The sequence below is a fragment of the Nasonia vitripennis genome, chromosome 1, assembly GCF_009193385.2.
Source record: "Nasonia vitripennis strain AsymCx chromosome 1, Nvit_psr_1.1, whole genome shotgun sequence".
NCBI classification, from domain to species: domain Eukaryota; kingdom Metazoa; phylum Arthropoda; class Insecta; order Hymenoptera; family Pteromalidae; genus Nasonia; species Nasonia vitripennis.
Genome location: NC_045757.1, coordinates 4,017,296 through 4,040,000, shown reverse-complemented (window position 1 = coordinate 4,040,000; position 22,705 = coordinate 4,017,296). Strand labels below are relative to the sequence as shown.

Below are 22,705 nucleotides of genomic sequence, written 5' to 3'. Positions count from 1 at the left end.
GGGAGCAGCGTAGAGCAGACGACTCGAGGTAGGTCAGTTATCCGGCCGCGCGCGCAGACGTCCCGCGGGGGCCGAGTTTTTCTTTCGCCCCATCTCAAGGTCGCGGCCTTTTTCGCTCTCTCTCTCTCTCTCTCCCCCGCACGAAAGGGGGGGGGGGCAGGAGCGACGACCCCTACTCCCACCACCAGCTCGGGTATTTATGAGTTTCGAGGAGTTTCGCGGCCGCCTCGTTTTCGATTTCGACTGCGCGAGCGCGCGACTGGAGGAAAGTTTCTCTCGCGGCGGCGAGGCTTGATTTATTCCCTATTTATGAGCTTTTCCGAGTCGTACGTTTATGTGCGTTCGGGGTTCAAGGTGAGCTTCTCTACGCTTTCGAAGCTGCGCGAGTTCGATGACGTTTTCGCTGGTTATACGCGAGAGTTGGACAGCGTTGGGTGACGCGAGATTTTTTTGTACTTTATTCTTTAAACGAGTGAAGCTCTACTTACACGGTTTATGTCTTTAAACGCTGACGAGTCTAGTTGACAGTCAACCGATGCACGTTTAAAAATCCAATATCTGCTCCATAATAACTAGCAAAATAAATGCATCGCTTGCCGTCAATTTATACCGAATATTTTCCAATTACGCACCAAAAAAATCCTCCTCGAAAGCGCTTCGAAAAAGAGCTTTTTCAGCTTCCTCCAGGTCGAGACGCGCAGCGAAACGATTACCGGCGCAGCGCAGCGAAGGATCAGCAAAAGAGGGAGAGTGCGAGAGAAAAGAAAAAAAAAATAGCTCGCTCTGCACTGCAGCAGTCCTCGGCGATTTTCCCCTCTCCGCTTGGCATCGGCTGACCCGATTTTCTGCCTCTCTCTCTCTCTCTCTCTACCCTGCGGCGACTAGCTCGAAAGTTGAAACGTGACCGGTAAAAGTTTCGCGCCGCCGCTGACCTTCGGAAGACGCTCGCGGCGCCTCATCCTTGCGCAAGAAGCTAGAATTGTTGGCCAATGCATCTCGCGATTTTTCGCTCCTTTCGTCGAGCGACTGTGTGCGGTAACGAGCGAGTTTATCAATTATCCCTGCGTCTTTGTTTATTTTTCTTTTTATTTGTCGCCCGGAGATGCAGGATAATCGGCAGGTGGGAGGGGCCGACTGATTGATCGATGACTCCGGCGGAATCGAAAGGTGAAAGAGCCGCGAGCTTGGCTGAGTTGCGTAACGTGTCTCTCACTCTGGGTTGACGACGGGGGTTTGGGATTGCTGCATCGTAACGACGCTGAAATGCATATTGCGAGACTGGTTTTCTTGCGAAAATAAACTACGTAGGTATAGAAATTTATATCGACGGCGTTTAAAATTGGTTCGTTTCGCGTCAACTCGGAAGACTTCCGCTTCGGTATTACTCGGTACCTCTTCATCTGCAATCTATCCAACAAGTTCGTCACTGATGCACGTCGTTGCGCCGATGACTTTTATACCTGCGAGTTGAACGACATATGAATTTTTCATCGATAAAAACTTCCTTCAGAACTCAGTTGGAAGCATATCGAACCTCTGCATTATGAAGCATCAAGTCAATGCGCGTCTTCCACTTCTGAGTCTTAATAGCTCTGTAAAATTCACGACTCCTATATCTGGAAAGCTGTAAGCACATATCTTCATTTCATTAGCGGAAGGATGCACAACAAAATATTCAAAGTCAAAGACGGCTCGATCTGGATTAGCTGGTACGCCTTTCACCGGCGAAAAAGGCGTGTAAATAAGCGAATATCACTCCGACCGACCGGAAAAATTACACGCGATGCATTTCATCAATATCGTCGGTATACACACTTTGAACGAAAAAAAAAAAAAAAAAGACCCAGAGACTTCAAACATCCAGGAGTATCGCAAACAACTCGTTCCATGTGGTGCGTCAGTGCGCGGACGGAACACAGCATCATCCATCCCCCGTTGTTTGATCGGTCGCGCATCGTCAACAAGCCACCGCCGCGCGCGGCTCATATGCGACGAGACGCGCCAGCATACAAATGCCCAGTTCTCTCGCGTATATAATGCGCGCGCGCGCGCGGGGGTGGATGGAGCAGTCGCGCTGAGCGCAGCGAACGATTAATAAAATATAAATTTGCCCGGGCGCGCAATATTGATCCTTCGTTTTTCATTCGACTGCAGCATGGTCCAGGAGCAAGCCCCTGCGATTAACTTTTCACCGGGCTCCGTACGCCGCGACTGACAGTTTTGGAATATACCGAAAGCTGCGCTCGAATTTGTTCTATGCAGGAGGACTCGAGTCGTCAATTTCTCCGATCTGCGAAGCGTGGAGGCTCTCGAGCATTGTCAAAGTCGGCGTGCGTGACGAAACTGCCGTTCGATAAGCATCGAGAGAGAGAGAGAGAGAGAGAGTGTGAAGGCCTCTTCTGCCGAAGAATTTCAGGCGCTATCGGATCGAATGATCGCGTCGGCGTCATCAAGTCTAGAGCCGAGGCGACGAGTAGCAGTGACAACTTGTCCTTGTCTTTCGCCGTCGTCATCGTCCTCGTCATCGCATCGATGACCCTCGACAGTGGTTTTCCAGCGAGTGAAGAGGAGCTGTTAGCCACGCGGAGTTGCGAGAAAGCTTCTTCTGCTGTGCCGTCGCGCTGGAACAAGAAGAAGAAGACGACGACGAGGAAGAAGAAGGAGTGGAGGCAGTGGAACAAGTAGAGAGAAAGGCGGTAGTGGTGCAGGCGCGGCTGATCGTCGAGGGGCTGCGCTCGCGGGAAGCTCGACGATGAAGGCAAGCACCTTTCCACTCGACGACTATATATATATATACACACACTACTCTACAGCGTACCCCCCACCCTCCCTCTCTCGTTCCTTCTTTTCAAGCATTCACCTACATACACACACTATATACTATACACCCCGAGCAGTATAGGGGTTGCTGCTGCTGTGCGAGTCGGGCAAGAAAGATTCTCGAAGCCGGATAAACGCCAGCGCGTGAAAGGGATGCAAGAAGAAGAAGAAGAAGAAGAAGAAGAAGAAGAAGAAGAAGACGCCAGGCTCCTCCGTCTCGCTCGGTAGTTACGCGTCGCGAGAGGATGAGGGTAAGAAAAGGAGAAGAGAGCGACTGCTGGTTTCGAGCTACCCTCAGCTCTCTTCCATCAACTCTCTCTCTCTCTCTCTCTCTCTCAGCCACCTTCGTCATCCTCCTCTTCCTCGGGCTCTTCTATTCCGGCGCCCCTCGTTGAAAGTGTAGTAGAGGAGGACGTAGGGCCGGGTCGGAGTCGCTGCGCCGTCGTGGCGAGGGGGTGAGGAGGTGCTTCTACTCGGCTGAGGGTTGCCGGCAGCGGCAGGAGGGAGGAGGGGCAGGTGGTAACTATAATGAGTGGCGGCCGCGGGTGAGAGACGTCGAGAGGGTGGTTGAACGAGAGAGAGAGAGAGAGAGAGAGAACGCTATATAGTCAGCGTGGGAAAACGTGTAGCAGCAGCCCAGCCACCCACCCGGCCTCCCTCCGCGCGCGGCAGCGGCCCCTCCCCGGCCCCTCCCCGCGCCGTCGTCCCTCGTGTTCCAGGGTTTGGGTAGGTAGGAAGAGAGAGAGAGAGAGAGAGAGAGAGAGAGAGAGAGAGAGAGAGATGTGTATATAGGCAGAGGGAAAGAGAGGGGAATCTAGCGTGAGTCGGACGGGCGAGGAGGGGCACCAAAGGGAGAGGATGGGTGGTACGGCTGGGCGGAAGCCTGGGCAAAGGGAGCGACAGAGAGAGAGAGAGAGAGAGAGAGAGAGAGAGCGAGAGAGAGGGTTGTGTCGCTCGCCTATCCGCTCGATAGCAGTGCGGCTTATACACAGTCCGCGCACGTTCTCGCGCTACTGCTGTGCTCGCTAGCTCACATTTCGTGTGCGCGCACTAGCGAGCGAGGCTAGCCCTCTCTTGGCATTTCGTGCCGTATCTCTCTCTCTCTCTCTCGGGGCTAGGAGGGTTTTTTGACCTCCGCTCGGCCCCTATGCCCGTGAAAGCTTCCCTCACTCCTTCACTCTGCTGACCCGAGAGAACTAGCCGCTCCGAGTCTGGATGATTTTTTCGAAGCTAGTACCTCACTTAGTTCTCCCAGAAATCCGATCATAATTGCATAATAGCGCCGGCGACACTTCGGAAGCGAAAGGGAGAGGGAGAAAGTGAGGGAGAGAGAGAGAGAGAGCGTGCGAGAGAAATTCCCAAGTCTGGCGCGCTTAACCTTGGAATTCCTTGGCCCTCGCAGCAATCAATTACCCACCCGCGCCCCCCCAAGTTTTCCGCGGGGCTATGATCGCGAAACTTTGAAATAGGCCGGGGCGCCGCCACCTATCGCTCATCGTACACGGCGCAACTCGAGGGGCTGTATACTAGCTCTCGTCGAGCTAATTGTTTCGCGAATCCGATGTTTAAGCGGCTTCAATTTCGACTCTATGCTTTTTTCATTATCTTTTTCGCCGATCGACGGTTATTAATCCGCTAGTTTTGATCTGGTACCGGTATTTCTTCGGGAAAAATTAATGCGAATATTTGCGGGAAGCGACGTAAAATATTCAGGCCGATCGAAATTTCATCGGGTTGATAAACAATGTATCACTTCATACCGCGCTTATTTTTGAAACGCAGTTAATGATTCAAGCGAGATGTGCCTCGCCTAATTATAAATCAGTTAATTAGTCAAATATTAAAAGAGATTGATTGACGGACACATTTTAAACGCCGAGATTAAGAATAAACCTCGTTTAAATGGCGGCCGCTTGTATAATTAATTATAATTTTGCTCTCGCGTACACGCAATGTTTTCGTTATTTTTTCAATCGGGACTACTTGGTCCAACTTTCGAAATTTCTCGCTGCAGTTATCCCGACATCGTTTTTTTCCTCGCTGGATTAAAAGATAACGGCTATAAATGGATTCGCGGAAGGGGAAAGCAAACGTTAATCCAACGGGATGCGAGTTATGCCATTTACTCTTTTTTTTTATTCGCCGGCACACTTGATTTACCACGAAAGCGATATTTGCCGATCGGTAGATGGTGTGGTTTGAAGATTTCTTTTTATCGCGCAGCGATTTATAAAACAATTAACTCGATCGAAGCCATTGAAATATTTTTGAAATGGGAAAATGCTGATATTGCATTCGGTGAGGTATGAAATGCGAAACACTTTTTAGGAAACCCTATAGAGTTTTGCTGCGTTGCGCGAAATTTGCGGCGCTGTATTCGGTTACCAATTGTGCGTAATTGCGTTGTTTTTAACGATAAAATATTATGAAATAAATTGCTTTCAACGAAGCTTCGATTCATCTTCAATTTCTAAATCTTTCGTACCTGGATCCATGTGAATAATAACGTAGTTCGTGTCAATCCACTCTGCTTTTCGAAACAGCTAAATTTAATTGACGATGGTATGGTGATTTCTTCGAGTATTGATCTCGGGCAAAAATAAGCTCGCACACAGTGCGATCTTCGAAAGCGACTGCACACGACTTGCCCAAATTAAATCTAGTCGAGAAGACGTTATAACGAGAATCAACATTCGTTTCTACTTTTTTCACCAAGAACTTCAATTCTGAACCGTAGACTTCATACGCACCAACTCTTCCCAAACCAAATCCCCATCATCTTTCTAATCGTCCAAAAGACATCGGTACCGAACCTTGCAACCATCTATAGCCCACATACTCCTGCGGCCGTAGCGTATCAGGATGAAAAAGGCCGAAAATTGATTTTCCAGGCGCAGTCCTGGCCGCTGCTGTTGCAGGCAAACGCACGGCAGAACAGCTCAGGCAGGTTGCATCGATTTCGACCTGACTCCCTCCCTCGGTGCACTCAGCCTCTGGCTTCGCTCTGCACGTTAATTTGGGCGCGCACCAACGCGAATCGGTATTCGTGTGTGTACGTACATCCGCACACAAACACACACACACACACACACAGGCATACGCAGTGCCAGAAGAGGATAGAGCTCCGGATGGACGCGTGTAGGTGTGCGCTAGCGCTGCTGCTGCTGCTGCTGCAGTGGTGGAGAGGCGGAGGAGGAGGGTACATGTCGGATGCAAGCTTCTCTCGTGGAAACGACGAGTTAAAAACAGAGTGCGAGAGAGACGGGCAGAGCGAGCGAGAGAGAGAGAGAGAGAGAGAGAGAGAAAGCCAGAGGCAGCGAGATAACGGGCCAAACTGGGGGCTGCTGTCGGCTATAACTATATATCTACCCTCCCGCATGTGTATATGTATATATATAATATACACACATACATCTATATGTATGTACATATATCTATGTATATGAAGAGCAGCAGCAGCAGCAGCAGCGGGAGTGAGAGAGAGATGGAATAAAAGAGCGAGAGAGAGAGAGAGAGAGAGAGAGAGAGAGAGGTAGGATGGTGGTTCGGATGGTAGGGGGCGGGGGCGGTTGTGCGCGAGAGTGCGCGAGAGAGCGAGCGAGCGAGAGAGAGGGGATGATAAAAAGAGAAAGAGCGAACGAGATGGAAGTAGCGGCACGGCCGAGTATGTGGGTCGTCGTCAGTTGTTTTGTCGTGCGTTCTCTGGATGTGTTCCACTGCTGGAGTTCCGAGCCGCCGCCGTTCCAGCAAGGACCTCTCTTCCTGTAGAAGAAGTTGCAGCAGCGACGAGAGAAAAATACAGCGACGACGACGACGAGTCTCCTTGCCAGCCGGGAAGAGAACAGCGAGAGAGTAAGTTGCGGCGGCTTTTGACAGACGGATGGCGAAGTGCGTTCGCGCGGCCCTGGGATTTTCGACCCGTCGAATTTTTTCCCCTGGAGTTCCCCGCGAAAAAAAGTGTGGTTGTATCATACGGCTGGATTTTCACTGTGCACGAACTACACTTTTCTGTACACAACGGATCCGACGGGTCCGCGCGACACTTCCGTGCTCTCGGTCTCTTTGTTTTTCGTTTCGATGGAGAGCAAGCAAGCGCGATTCGAGTGGTTCGCGCAGGTGTGAGTGAAGTTACGATCGGAGAGTTGAAGTGTATGCCGAGTTCGATTTCTCGAGAGGAGACTTTGTTCGGGCTTGTGCGAGTTGAGAGTTTCTGCGAGAGTCTCGTGCTTTTGAGTAGAGTTTTTGGATGGGTTCGCTGTCGAAGCGTTTTTCCGCGGAGTACCGATTGAAAAACTGCCGGAAAGTTCGGTAGGCGGTTGAGGTCTAAGAGAGAAAGAGAGACTCGGCGAGAAGATAAGTCCGCTGAGTAAGGTTATTAGACTGAGCGTGGTAGTTATTGCGTGTACTTCGGTGCAACTACCGAGTTTATCAGCATATAATCGAATCCCAAAGACTAATTTTAATTTTTCCCATCCGACGGTTCTCAAAACTTCCAGATCCATCGGCATCGAATTCCGCCGGAGCAAAAACTCGAAACTCGTCTCGACCGGCAATTTTCGATAACCTACGCTCATTTTCATAATCCATTTCTCAAACCCTTCGCGACTTTGCAAGAACCTGCGGAGTCATCGCAATCGCCAAAAAAGCTCTCCCATCCGACAAGCTCGAAATTCAATCCGGTATTCCGCACAGCTAGCTACTTCAAAAAAGAAGAAGAACCGAAGCTTCGACGAAGTAACTTCCTCCATCCGTCGATGGTGTCCCGTAAAAAAAGTTAGGCGAGGTTAGCGTCTTCTCGGAAGGTCGCGCGCCTCCCCCTCCAATAAACTTAGTTCGATCGGCCATTCGTCTTCTTATCCCCACTCCTCGCTTCTCTCTCTCTCTTTCTCTCTCCCGCGGCGGCAACGGCGCTGCTTAACTTTGTTCCGAAGTTTCGCGGCGCTGTTCTCAAGGTCGCCGCCACCGCTACAGTAGGTCGTCGCCTAGCGCGCGCGAGAGAGAATTTCCCGTCGCCTCATAAATCTCGATCTTCTCCCTCTCTACTGCTGCGCTAGCCGGAAACCGTTTTAATTCCCCGCCGAGAGAACTTTGCCGTCTGGGCTGCTTGCGCAGCTGCCGCCGCCGCCGCCGCCGCCGCCGCCGCCGTGGTTGCTAGCTGGATCTGCGGGATGAGAAGAGAGTCTTGCGGAGCTTTCGCTTTTTGGGAGCTGGGCTTGTTTTCCGGGTTCGGTTTTTTCGACTCCGCTAAGTGAATTCGGAGAGGAAACCCCGGGGGGTAAGATCTTGCAAGGTTGCACTCGCTGCTTTTTCGGCCTGGGATCCGCGGTCTTGTTGCTGTAATGGCTTGGCTTGTTTGCTCGGAATTTCTTCAGTAGTGGAGGAAACGCGCTCGACAAGCTTTACCGGAGAACTCGCTAGCCGCAGAGCGTTGCGCGCGTACTTGTGAATAATTTTGAACTGTATACGCCGACCGAGCTCGAGCTACCGGAGCTTAAGTAGACGAGTCCGACTATGGTCAGACGAGCCTTATAGATAACTTGACTAAACCTAGCCGATCCCATTGGTATACCAACTAACCAAACCTGAAATTCGTCTGTTACAGGGAAGTGTCTACACCTGAGCGGCCTGACGCCAGAGCCGCTGACAGCCGACGATGACTACAAACTTTTGCGCCTCGGTATCGGCTTCACGAATATGGTGGCCAGAGCCACCAAAGGCAGCGCCGACCTCACGCGAAAAGAGATCAAAGAAGGTTCGTATTATACTACTCTTTCTTTCTCTATTTCGAGTCTCCGCTAAACCAGAAGCGCACACCTGCCTTCATTTTCGAGCCTATACCGCTCGGACACTGCCAAATTAACCTCGGCTGCTTCCCAGAAACTGCGGCCCAGACTCGCGCGGGTGTATTTTTGGAATTGAACTCTCTCTCTCTCTCTCTCTCTCTCTCTCTCTCTCTCTCTCTCTCTCTCTCTCTCTCTCTCTCTTTCTCTCGAGTCGTCCCGATGCGCGCACGTATAGAGTAGCTTCTCGTGGTTTTTCGTATATATAAATATGAGAGATGCACGATATATCGCGGATGAGGCGACTGCGCGCGCGGAATTTATTGATCGACTTGTTGGAAAAAGAGTATACTGCACGCAAATTCCGGTGCGGTTAATGGAGCAGGACCGCATTATTGCGTTATATGATAAACGCTCGAATTTTTATTTTGCGGAAAAATGCCCGACGCGCGAGTGTCGATATTCGTTATATGCAAATTCAGCGGACGGTATAACGGACGCGTTTGTTTTGCATGCCTACTTGGATTTAAAGTCACTTGCGTAGAAGGCCGATGTGTCCTGTTGTTTTAATAAAATCACCGTGACGCGTGAACTTTCACATCAAAACCTCCTTAAAGACTTCAGCCCCTGAATCTCCGCGGTGACCCCCAGTAGTCGACCCAACAGCCCGATTTTCAAATTTCACCTACAGAGCCACATACCCACAACAATCTCAAACTCTCCCTCCACAGCACGCAACGAGAGATAATTCACGCACGCCACCCTCGCTCGATTATCAGTCTCTCCCGCTCGAGCGAACGCTACCATACCAGCAGCACGCAGGCCGGGGATTCCCAATTTAATCGTTAGAGCGGCGGCGCGCGCCGCGCATACCAGGCCGCCGTCGCCGCGAGAACGTCTCGTCGCCGTGCAGCGCCCTCGCGAAACTTTCCGCCGCCGCCGCCGCCTCCACGTGATTCGCGACCGGCTGTAAACTGCGACTGGAGGAGGTGGGAGTCTGTGCAGAACAACAGGTGCTCTCTCTCTCTCTCTCTCTCTCTCTCTCTCTCTCTCTCTCTCTCTCTCGCGCGCGAGCGAGGAGACACCGCCGTTGGTTGCTGTAGTAGGTACGACTGTTTCGCGATCAGATGACGCGAGCGCGCCCGCCGCAGTCTCTAATGTCAGCGCCGCCTTTGATGTCGCCTCTGCGCTGACCGATCAAGGTTGGCTTTGTGGATTGCGGGATAACCGTTGGGTTTCGTTTTTAGCCTTTCTTTTTCGTTTTAATATTCGTTTTCCGACGTTGATTATTTTTTACGCTTTTCGCATCGAAAGGACAGAATGCGAAGGAGCGAAGCGATTTTTTTTAATTCGCGAATCGCAGCGGCTTGAAAGAAGCGGACAGCGTGATGATTGTTATATATTTTTTAACGTTATTATAACTCCCTCATTTATAATTGGATGCGATCCGGGAATCAAATTAATTTTTAAGCAATTTCATCGGTCAGTTGAGTAAATTGGCGTTCGTACACGTTCTTTTATCGATTTATCAAACAAGGCGAAAAATGCGGAATTTTTCAGCGATGCATCATAGCGAGAAAAAAATTTATTTCAGGAAATTGCGATATTGTAAAATTATAATGATTTCCCCCCTGCGCACGCGAGATTCCCCTGTAATTAGATATCTATGGTAATTTCGTTGAATTGCAGAAGATATATCAGCGCGCGCGCATCAATCTCTGTACGTTATTTGATTGAAATCGAATGAAATGCATATGATAATACGTACCGGATTACGTCTTTTTTTTTCAATTAACATGATAAAAGCGGAGCGAATATTTATTTTTAATCAATCTTGGCTCATCCTCGCTGCTGCACAAGTTTCATTTCGTAAATTCGACAAAGAATAACGTATCTTGTTACTCCGTTTGAAGAAAAAAAAAGAATCACACACAAACGAATTAATCCGACCTGCTCATTCGAAAGCGCTAGTTTAAAAAATGTCTCTCTCGACGTTCCAAAGCAAATATTTCACGCCCTCTCGAGTGTTCGATACTGAATTAAATGCGATTTTATTTATTTCTATTTTACTTTTCCCTCTTCGTAAAACTGTAAAAATAAACAACGTTCCTCGCGCGCTTACGCTCAGATCAAAAGTGGCGCTTTTAAAGCTCGCGCGAATTAACGTTTGAAAAATTCCACTCGACGTCGCTGCATATGCGTATGGACTGTATACATCGATCGTTTTCAAGTGGCTCTCTCGTGACTGTCCGATAATAAAAAATCTCACTGATACGCGGAGAATTGTACGCCATCTCTCTCTCTCTCTCTCTCTCTCTCTCTCTCTCTCTCGTTATATTAATGTCCTTGGGCTCGTGTACGCTATATAACTCATTATCGACGGGCAATTAGCGCGTCGGATCGAGTTTGCGCGGTGAATTTAAAAATTTCCGCTAAAATAACGAATGCGCCTCGAACGTTCCGTACCTCAAGTTGTGCGTGATGCGACAAAAGACAAGAGATGCGCGACGCGCGCTAAACAATTACTCGTGGCAAAATGGCTTAATGTACTTTGGCGCGGACCTTTGATGACGAAGCGCTTTATTATGCCGATGGGGCCCTTTGTATAAGGACGCGATGTGCGCTTCTTTTTTTTTTTTTGTCAGCATCAGGTTAACGATGCTTTCACCTTATTAGACATTTTTGCGACGGATAATTGCGCGATGTATTTTAAACTGATTATACGCGCCGTGAAATATCGGTTAAAATATGTGTGCGCGCTGCGCAAGGCGACGAGTGTAACACGATTATAATATAATATATTACGGCATTATATCATACACTGTGCTAAACCGGGTTTTTTTTTATTTTGAAAATTTTCAGGAAGCCACATACTGTTAGAGAAGCTGCGAAAGTACAAGCCTAAGATAGCCGTGTTCAACGGGAAGCTCATCTACGAGGTTTTCTCGGGCAAAAAGGAGTTCGGTTTTGGAAGGCAACCCAACCTCGTCGACGGCACCAACACAGTGAGTAGATATTTTTCGAAGATCGCGTTCTCCGCATACCGAGTATGTCAATCTTCGAGAAAGAGAATCGACGCAAATAGAGTTTGCGGAGCTGAATTGAATTTTCCTAACTCGATCGTCGTTCGAGCGCGATTTTGAATAAAATATAGGAATGTCTATAATGCATATCTAACGAAGTTATCGACGTTACTTGCTTATAGCTTTGAAATAATTCCGTAATCGTTTAACCCGATCGGGTGTGAAATGTAATCGAACAAATAAAATTATAATTCTTACTTTTACAGTACATGTGGGTGATGCCATCGAGCAGCGCGCGCTGCGCACAGCTGCCGCGCGCGGCGGACAAGGTGCCGTACTACGCGGCCCTGAAGAAGTTCCGCGACTACCTGAACGGCACGATCTCGCACCTCGACGAGTCGGACATCGTGTTCGCGGACTCGAAGCTCAAGAAGCGCGAGCAGGACGCGCTCGAAGACAAGAAGCCCGTCTTCACCGACGAGCTCTGCGATAGCGAGGGCAGATACGTGGACGGTTGGTTTGCTTGTGGTTTTATTGTTTTATTATGTGTCCTTGTGTCGCGAAAACGTTCGGGACTAATGAAAGTCGAATTCACCCCAGCAGGTATGATAATCAAGCAGGAGCCGGGCCTGGTCCCGGGCAAGAAGAAGCGCGGCCGGCCGAAGAAGATCAAGAATCCCGAGGAGGCGCCACTGCCCGATCCGGAGAAAGTCGACGGCAACGGCGAGGTGATCAAGAAGCGCCGCGGCCGGCCGAAAAAGATCCACCAGCAGCAGAAGCAGTCCGAGCGCGAGGCCAAGGAACGCGAGCACCAGGCCCAGCAGGCCCAGCACCACCAGCATCACCTCCAGCAGCAGCATCATCAGCAGCACCATCCGCACCAGATGGGCGGACACATGACCGACGGCTACGGCCAGCTGTCCAACTGCTTCTCGCCCCCGATGATGTCGCCGCCCAAGCCGTTCTCCCACATGGCTCCTTATCCCCAGCCGGGCCTGTCCGACCCCCAGAGCTACTACGGCCAGAGTCTCGCCGACAGCCCGTACAGCAAGCAGAGCCCGGTGCACCTGCAGCACTACAGCCAGAGTCCCAAGTCCATGTCGCTGTCGTTCAGCCACTCGGACCTCTCCTCCGAGATCAACACGGCCATCTCGTCGGAGAACAACCTGGGCGAGCCCTCGCCGCTCACCTCGCCTGCCGGCATGGACCATCCGGACTTTGACGGCGCCGCCATGCAGCAGCAGTCCCAGCAACAGCAGCAGGCGTCCTACAACCCCGCCGGCGATCACGGAAGTCCAGCCGGCACACCCGGCTATCCTGGATACATGAGCTATCACGAGCAGCAGCAGCAGCAGCAGGAGCAGCAGCACGCGCCAACGCCCATGAGCCAGACGACCGACGAGCACTCGCATCACTCGCATCCCACGCCGCCGCACAACCATCCCCACACGCCCACGCACTCGATGTCGCCGCATCCGCACGAGCAGTACGGTGAGTGGTCGTTCCTCTAGTTGGCCGTGATTCTCGCTCGCGCGCGAATGGATGCAGCAGTGTGACGAGTGCTTTTATCTGATTTTAGGTCTGAAGCGGTCGACGGGCCAGGACGTGGCCTCGAAGAGCCTGAGCGATCTGGAGTCCCTGGTCGACCAGATCCCCAGCATAGCCGAGAGCGGCGGCCAGCGGCTGGCGCAGCAGCAGCACATGTCCGAGGAGTCGCTGGCCGAGAAGCTCGAGCAGCACCAGTCCTACCTGTCCTCCTACGGCCCGGGTGTGCCCGGCAATCCCAACTACAGTCCGCCGCTGTCCAGCTCCCAGTACGCCGACAGCTACAACAACCCCATCTACAGCATGTCCAACCGGTCGCAGCAGGAGTCCCAGCAGCAGCAGCAGCAGAACTCTCACAGCAAGTCCTACACGGTGGAGAACCTCGCCTCGAGCAACTACACGCCGAGCCACGGCCAGCACTACGCGAACATCCTGCAGCCGGGTCCGCACTACCCGGTGCCCATGTCCGCAGCCGCGGCGGTCGCGAACAACGGCTACCTCTTCGGCGGTCTCGACGCCTCCCTCATGCAGCAACAGCAGCAGCAGCAGCAGCAGCAACAGCAGCGTTACGGCATGGCGTCGCATCAGCAGCACCATCCGTCCCTGCACGGCCACCACCCGATGAACCAGTCGCCCTACCCGTACCAGACCACCTCCTACCAGAGCTCCTTCGATGCCTACTCGAGCGCGGCCTCGCCGTCCAACCCGAGCTACGGCCAGGGCTACGCCAGCGGTGGTCAGCCTAGCCCCGGTGGTTCCTCCACGCCACCAGCGGCGTATCACCACATGTCGGCCGGCAGCAGGCCACCGCCCGTCGACCTCGCCTACGATGGCGTATGATAGTCCCCGAGAGAGCCCATCGAGGAACGCTTCTCCGCCGCTGCTGCTGCTGAGGGCCTGCTTGACGACGACGACGACGACGAGGCCGACGGCTAGGACAATGCGCTAGGATAACTCTCTTACTTTGTCTGTCTATATGTGAGCGCTGGGCTGCTTCTTTTTTACGAACGAGCGAGTCTGCCAGGACGAGAGACTGACTGTAGTGTGCAATCCGGAAGATTCGCTCCGGCCCACGGTGCAATATATATACATACAAGCTGTGCGAGAGAAGGAGAGAGAGAGAGAGAGAGAGAGAGAGATAGAGAGAGACACGGTCCCGGGCTCGCCGTCGTACACGTGCAATACACCTCCTCTCGGAGAGCCGTTGTTTCTTCTTTACGTATATATTATGCAGGATACGAATGTGTATTTGTGTGAGTGCATGCGTGCGTGTGTGTGCGCATATTTTAAGGCTGCGAGAGGAGGAGAGGAGAAGGAAGCTTCTTTCGTCGATTGTTTCCGTTGTTTCTCATTGTCGACGATCGACTATTATTATGCGTACTATACTTTTGTTTTATTTTTCTGCGATTGTTACGTTGAGTATTACAGATTCAATTTTATATCAGCGATTAATTCGTTTCACTCACTTACATACATAGACACACAGTGCTGCTTCTCTCGAATCGCGCGCAATTGTTGGAGAAAATGGCAAACAGGGCATTCGAGTCACGAGTGAGTCTCATCGCTCACGGCACCACCAACCCCCCCGACACCTTTACAAAGTCATTCTTATTTATCGTTATATGAAACATACGCGCAGTTGTGATCGGCACTTTGAGTGCCGAGTGTATTGTGTTGACGCCGTATAATATATTAATTATAAATCGCGTTATATACATATTATATATAAATAAACGTTACATTTTATACGTCCTTCGATTATATTCTATATGAATTCTGCGATGAATGCGGTGTATAGGAGCAATGGGACTGTGGGCGCCTCCTCGTCAGCGAGCCCGATAAAAATGACGATGACGACGACGACGACGACGATGATGATCACACTCCTCGTTTCGCTGTGTAACGCTGTAACGCTGCAAACGCATCGGCGCGATTATACATACATATAAATATAAATATATATATAAATAAATATATATATATATATATTATACATATATAAATATAAAAAAGTATATATATAAATATTATAAAGAATTATTGATTATAAAGAGAGGGAGAATGCTAGCTTTGACTCGGGCGAGACCTACGTGAATTTTAAGAGAGAAAAAAACAAAAAATTAAAAAGCGATAAACAGCGAGTAACGTCGGCTGTAGGATGAGTCGAGGTATCGAGGAGGGAAAAAAATGATTGCACAGGGTATAGAAAAATGAAGTCGTTGATATACATAATAACTGATGTCTTTATACATATTATATATTATATATATGAAGTATGCATTAATATACATGTTTCTTTCTGTTCTATCGGCCTCAAGCAAACTGATTGAATGATAAGACAAAACAAGCAACCACTATTAAACAGAAATAAGCCAAAAAAGGTTCTTAGACGTTTTTCAGAGTCGATTCCAAGATCCGATGCAGGCATTATCGATATAGATGTTATCAGTGTTAAGTACTCATCCGTAGCTTAAAAGAAAGAAAGATAAGATGGTAAAAAGGCCTCACGAGGTCTAGGAAGAGAGACAGCCGTAGGCTAGACAAACGACGAAGCCGTTGCGCGTTTTCACTGTAAATTAATGAAGAAGAAACTTATTCGTATAAGAATTGCGTGTGCGTAGGCGTCGAGGCACCGGGCCGACCGACTGCTTGTATAACTCTGGTTTTCAGCCCTGACGTCGCTCGGCGCGAAAATTAAAAAGACACGCCGTTATGGAGTATAAAACACATAAACACGAGAACACTCACATTGCTGTTGATTGTACCGAGTTAAATTCGAGGATTAAGCGTATAACAGAGCTTGAGCCAGTGGCTCGTAACATATTTTTTAATTGCTTCAAGACCTCCAATTGTTCTATACCTACCTTAACGATTAACACTTCTAAGTATGTATAAAAATAAAAGTAAAAACGTAAAGAAATAAACGATGAAAATCATGTAACGACGCAAGCGAGCAGCTCGATCGTCGGAAAAAGTGTTTTTTGTGTAAAAAAAGTAATGGATAAAGCATAGTAACGAATTACTCAACTAAAAACCGACGACGGCGATGGTGTTGCGTGCGACGACAGCGCGCATAATGTCTCGCGCCGTAGTGGAAATGCTTTAATCAAGTAATCCCTTCGACACTACACAGACACGCGTCTCAATTGTTTCTATTATATACAGTTTTCCGTTGTATCTTGTCGAGAGAAATTTTTTTATAAGGAAAAACCAATAAACCTGGATAAAAGTGTTGTGCATCTGAATAAACAGTAAAAAAATGAATCCACGAAAAAATTGTGTCTCAGATCAGATTATTTCTCGTCTCTTCACTCTCGATCGCCCATCGAGCTTCGTTATAAAGACTCGTCCACAGGGGTCGTTCTGCTCGCGTTAAATCTTAGGGAAAGGGTGACGGATGCGACCGAAAGAATATTCGAATAACACGTGCACACGACGAGCGCACAACCTGAAATTCGTGCGGTAAAAAAACGAAAACGAAAAAAAGTTCCTATTGTAAGAGATCGCTCCGTCGGATTACGTTGTTCCGACATCCTTGCTCTATACGCATCCGTGTATCTCCGTGAGCGTTTGTAAACGAGCACTTTCGGATTCTGTAGTCTTGTAAGTGAGTACATACATGCGCGCTTGCGTTTTTTCGCAACTCCATGCGGCACTGAGAAAAATGTCTCTCTGATGACGCGTCGGTGTTTCTTGTTTGCCCGGATTTTCGAGTCGAGAGGGTAGTTGTCTTATTTCGTTCGAAATTGTCGCGGTTCGCTGCTTTTCTATTTTGTGATACAGCTGTGTACATATTTCGACGTAACGAATCTTTTGCTATTGGGGAAAAATCGATCTTTTTTAGGGGGAAAGCAAAAAATAAATACGGAGGACGTTTCTTTTCTCTCTCGATGCGTGCGGTCACCCATATACACACCAGAACACCTACACACACGAGTCGAAAGATTTTTGTCAGTGCGTTGCGCGCGGTTGACACGAGGTGGAGAGGAGAAATTTTCATGCCGAACATAAGATGTGTATAGCTTTATTGTATACTTGGTATATATAAATATAAGAGCGAGATGCGAGAAAGGGAGACGAGTTAGAAGAGAAGGTAAAGAGAGGCGGAAGTATAAGAGGAAGACGCGCGCGTGAGTTTGCTAATAAGGCAAATGTTACTTAATGTACATTGTTTATACATAATGAAAAACAAATTCGGATTATGCTAAGCTCCACTATGAATGTGTGATGTCCGTATTAAAGAATTAAAGCTAAAAAAGAAGCATACAAAAAAGTATCGTATATATATATAACAAAACAAAAAAGCGTAAAGTGTCGACTCCTTGACTTTTTTCCAGAGATTACAATAGCGTCGACAAGCGAAACACTCTATCCGTGAAAAGGGCGTGTGTATAAAATCTCTATACCATTATGATTTTTCCAGCTGAGGCTGCATGCTCGACGAGAACGAAACTCTCTCTCGCTTGTTTTTGTGTGTCCCAGTACACCGCATCTCCCTATGTCTCCTATATGATACACGAGACGGTAATATGCGCATGTCAACGAGATACGAGAAATAAAGTGATTCGTCGAAAATGCAAAACTGTGCTTTGTATTTTCAAAAACACCACTATCTCGATTATTGTTCTTCTTCTTCTTCTTCTTCTTCTTCTTCTAGTTCTTCACTCCATCACGATGTTATAGTGAACCTATCGCACGCACCTCTTAAATAGGTAGTTTCATTTCATTCTATGTATAGGCACTGAGAAAAATTTCTACGGATTTAACGAAAATGAAAAATAAAAGAATGATACACACACAGAGAGAGAGACCCGCTACGCGCAAAACGTTTTTTGATATAATTAAGGATAATGGTATATTAAGCATTTGCATCATCATTTCGATGGTTAACCAAGTATGTTTCCTTGCATTATTATGATTATTATTGTTGTATGATATAAGCCATGATGTAATATAGATTTTTGAATAATTTTATGAAAATAAATGTCTTTTTAAAAAGAAATGTGCGTCTACCTTGAAACGACTTGTGGAGCTTATTTCGATTGGAAAATGAAATACCCGAAGAGGTTGAATTGCTAACGATGAGTAAAATTTTTCCCAGTGTACGTTCATTCACATCTATTTTGCAGTATTACATTTTAAGTGTACATTTTTATGATTTATAGATTTCATCGTTAAAGTACACATTTTTTTTTCAATTGTATGATTTATACTTCGATAATTTCACTGCGGAAGTTCGTGCAACGAAAAAGAAGGAACCGTAAGTTTACATTAATCTACTTATTTGTGTACACTTTCATTAATTTCTATCAATTAATATTGTTTTGAGCACAAATATACATTACATGTGCACAATGATAAGTATACTCTTCGAATGAGGAATAAATTCCGAAGCGCAGCCATACATTGTTTTATCTTATAAAATCGTAACTGCAGATCTCTCTTAATCTACTGGTTAATTTCTTGTGTTAACGTTTTCCTTACTCTGTTGCATGCATCTGATTGGAAGGTCAAATTAAAAGATATCACCCAGTTTACGATAACACATTTCTCGGGATCGCGAAGCTTGAAAAAACAATATTTAAAGCTCCTCCGATCGTCACCTTGAGAGCCTCGAGTAAAGATCCAAATTCATACTGCATGACTAAAGCTGCACATTCCTCTTGACAGTCTCACGTCGGTAGAAAATCGTCGGATCGGTCTCAGTCTGTCGTTAGATCGAGAGAAGCTAAGAAATGGATCGTTGGGTAGGAAAGTTGGCTGTGGTGACGGGAGCTTCTTCGGGAATCGGTTTAGCAATCGGTAAAACACTGATTCGCGAGGGGATGATCGTCGTGGGACTTGCCAGAAGGAAGGAGCTTATGGAGGTAAGTTCAGAAAAAAAAAGATAAATAAAGAACAGTATGATGCATTTTTGCAAGTATAAAATTCAAATAAGTGACAATGTCAAAGGATTTAAAGAAAGACCATTTATTTTCCGGTACGAGAAAATATTCGATTTATTAAGCGCAGGCTAATTAGTATTTCTATCGATAGAAAGAAATGAGCGAGGCGATAAAAGCTGGCAAGTTCTACGCTCGCGAGTGCGACGTCTCGAGCGAGAAAAGTGTCAATGAGGCTTTCGACTACATCGCCGATACCTTCAAAGTGGTTAACCTGCTCGTTAATAATGCCGGCGTCGTCACCACCAAGTCTATCGAAGGTATTACCAATTGCTCTACTATCAATCACAAGCTAATTAATGTAAGCTTCTTTGAATCGTTAAAATTCGAAATGAAGTAGAAAATACTCTGAATTCGATGCTTGAATGAAAACAAGCTTCATTAATTGAAAAAAAAAATGCTTTTTCAAAGACTCCACAGTAGAGGAGTTACAGGAGGTAATCGGCGTGAATCTCATGGGAGTCTTGTACTGCTACAAAGCAGCCGTTACCTTAATGAAGACAGCCAACGAAGCTCACATCATCAACATCAACAGGTTTCTTTCATGCGATTGAATTTAAAATTATCAAATTTTGATACCAAGTACAAATGTTCGATTTACGCGTAGCATCGCAGGCCAGAAGGTGCCATCTCCCACCTGGACGCGCGGCGACTACACGTCCGTGAACGTCTACCCGGCGACCAAGTTTGCGGTCAGGGCCATCTCCGAGGTCCTCAGTTACGAGCTTATCGGGCGCAATATCCGCGTCACTGTGAGTCGATGTTATATTCTTCACATACAGTTTATAAGCTGCGATAGTAATGTTTGGTTACTTTCTTGCAGAATCTTAGTCCAGGATACGTCAGGACCGCGATATGCACCAAGGCTGCTCTGTCAACTATGCCAGCACTAAAACCGGAAGATGTTGCAGATAGCATCGTTTATGTTATCGGGTCACCCGCGAATGTCCAGATCACCGAGCTGACTATCAAGCCGTTGGGAGAGACCTTTTGAGTTTGTTTGCTGCTGAGGTTATACTTGTATCAAGGTTGATTCTGTAAAGTTATTTAGTTGCTTAAAACAATTTTGATATTGTACTAACTTTGTCTAAGGGGAAAACAAAGTGAAAATTGACTTAATTTCAGTATACGGAAAGTTTGAAATCAATTTCAAAACAAAGCAGTTTTTTATAATCGCTATAGGTACAAGGGGTGACTTGCATGATATCAAAGGCTTCGAGTGCGCCAGCGGACAATTCAAATTTCGCGCCATTCCATTACCGACAGCGGACTTTTGTTGCGATGATTGCTCGATTTGAAATGCAATGGCTTTGGCGTTTTTTGTCTGTGTCTGCGTTGCAAGGCCTGCTCGAAATTTGAAGTTTATAGACACAGCGTGATATATGAAAGTAAATATTCTTAAAATATCAAAACAGCGATATTTCATGACTTTTTAAACGAAGTACTTTAGGATAATCTACGATCTTTGGATGATTTTTTGTAAAAATTCTAAGGGTAAATTTGGTAAAATCTTATGCTTAAACGTACCTTTGTATGCAAATATAATACATAGCATGCATATTATAATTATAATAACTTGTAATTCAGTGACTTTAAGTAAAATAAAAAGATTTTATTGAAAAAAATAATGTCAAGAATAAAGCATGTTTTTATATTTTCGTTTAAAAATTGAATAATGGAAACTAGATTTTGTTGGAGCTATGAATGGTTTTCATTCAATTGCAGTTTGAGTCAGTCAGCTTGCGGTATAATTCTGCTTTGAAAACCATTGATATTCATAAGAGAAACTGGTTTATCCTTTATTATACTTTTCTTTTTACATTCAAATTTTACTTTATTTTTTAGCAAAAAACAAGCCATCATGTTGTTTTAAAATGATAAACAAATACAGCAAAGTTTCATTATGACACTTATGCAACGAAATAATCAAAGTCATGCTTATTATCGTTCTACACTCTATAGTAGCTCCGGTGATCTTGAATCTGCGAGAAAAGACTACCTGGCGTGCCTTTTAAAGTTTAACTCGTCACTTCCGCTCCGGTACGATACTATCTTTCCTATATATTGCATACCACATTTGGCTCGCAACTCAGTATTCAACAAACCATTGGTCCGACGCAGCGTCAAAGTTGAGATATTCGAATACGTTTATTCTGCTGTGCTGAAGAAAGAAGAGAAAAATAGAGAAATACACCGAAGGACAATAAATTAAGGTATAGATACATGTCAAGTTTTCTATTTTGAAAAACTATAAAATACAAGAGTGTAAGATTTTTTTGTCTTATTATTTATACATTATGATAAAATATCTTAAATTTTGTTAATGCGAAATAGCAGTAGTTATACATTAATTTTGTTTTCGCATTTTACGTTAAAAATATGTCATTCAGATTAATCGCAGAGCAATATGGATCGCTGGAACGGAAAAGTAGCTGTGATAACGGGAGCCTCCTCGGGAATCGGCTTGGCAACTGCCAAATCTCTGATTAAACACGGTGTCATCGTTATCGGTTTGGCGCGAAGAAAACTGCAGATGGAGGTAATAAGGTTTATCATTCGCTCGCGACTATTAACGGAGGCGCATATTTCGTGAACCAGCATTGAATTTAAATGTTTATTGCAGGAAAATATGAAAAACGCTAAGGGGCCCGGAAAATTCTACGCGAGAGAGTGCGACATCACTGACGAGGAGAGCGTAATTTCGGCACTGAATTGGGTAATGGACACCCTCGGAGCTTTGAACATTCTCGTTAATAATGCCGGCATCGTGACTTCGGGAAAAATAGAAGGTTTTATAGGGATTATTAAAAATATATACGCATGAGTTTTGCATACTACGGGAAGATAATGAATCGTATTTTTCACTTACCTTCTTATGTATAGATACATCATCGTCGGACATCGAAAACGTTTTCAACGTCAACGTCATCGGACTTTTGTACTGTTCGAAGCACGCCATAAAGTTAATGAAGGCTAATGAGAACGAAGCTCAGATTGTCAACATAAACAGGTAAATATTACAAAGAATGGTACGAATAGTGATGTAGACCGATTGGCGATATGTAATGATATTGATATTTGTGCTTGATATAGTGTCTTAGGGCATGCTGTACTTTCTCCGCGAAGTGGTTTTGCCAACGTTTATCCAGCCACGAAGTTTGCCGTCAGGGCCCTGTCCGAAACTCTTAAAAATGAACTTATCGACGCGAAAATCCGTGTTTCGGTAAGAAATGCACTATAAATATATGTTCTATACATAATGAGTATTGCTATGCAGCTCCAGTTGATTCATTATACATTTGGATTTTTCAGAACGTCAGTCCAGGATTGGTCAAAACTGAGATTTACGATAGGGCGGCCAGTCAGAACTCGATTATACAAAAAATGCCAACGTTGAACGCAGAAGACGTCGCTGATTCTATTGTTCACGTACTTTCAGCACCACCACACGTTGAAATAACGGAAATAATGATACAGCCGAAGGGATCAGCATTTTAGAAATTAGAATTATTTATAATTTTGTACTTGATATTATATAGGAATGTATGCGTTATTTAAATTCGTTAAGTATAAACTTATGATCTTAAAATTCGAA

At 46.5% G+C, this 22,705-nt stretch overlaps 2 protein-coding genes across 4 annotated transcripts in view; both read left to right on the top strand.

The window, feature by feature from the left end:
- The window catches only part of LOC100116130 (probable serine/threonine-protein kinase yakA), a 68,471-nt gene extending 50,697 nt beyond the window's left edge, over positions 1-17,774 (top strand). For 2 of the 3 annotated variants that reach the window (XM_008214500.3, XM_032597028.1), the window contains exons 7-11: positions 8,423-8,572; positions 11,463-11,605; positions 11,890-12,136; positions 12,224-13,114; positions 13,203-17,774. In XM_008214500.3, coding sequence (XP_008212722.1) covers positions 8,423-8,572; positions 11,463-11,605; positions 11,890-12,136; positions 12,224-13,114; positions 13,203-14,008 — 2,237 coding nt within the window. In that variant the 3' untranslated portion in view covers positions 14,009-17,774. The remainder of the gene's footprint in view (positions 1-8,422; positions 8,573-11,462; positions 11,606-11,889; positions 12,137-12,223; positions 13,115-13,202) is intronic. The other variant, XM_008214503.3, reaches the window with a different exon arrangement.
- Positions 17,775-18,808: 1,034 nt separating this feature from the next.
- Positions 18,809-22,705, top strand: LOC100115940 (short-chain dehydrogenase reductase 2a-like). The gene is made up of 10 exons (XM_032596233.1): positions 18,809-19,035; positions 19,205-19,370; positions 19,522-19,645; positions 19,718-19,862; positions 19,934-20,101; positions 21,506-21,649; positions 21,734-21,899; positions 21,994-22,120; positions 22,204-22,333; positions 22,423-22,705. Exons 1-10 carry the CDS (start codon positions 18,904-18,906, stop codon positions 22,606-22,608), a joined length of 1,488 nt encoding a protein of 495 aa, XP_032452124.1. The 5' UTR covers positions 18,809-18,903; the 3' UTR covers positions 22,609-22,705.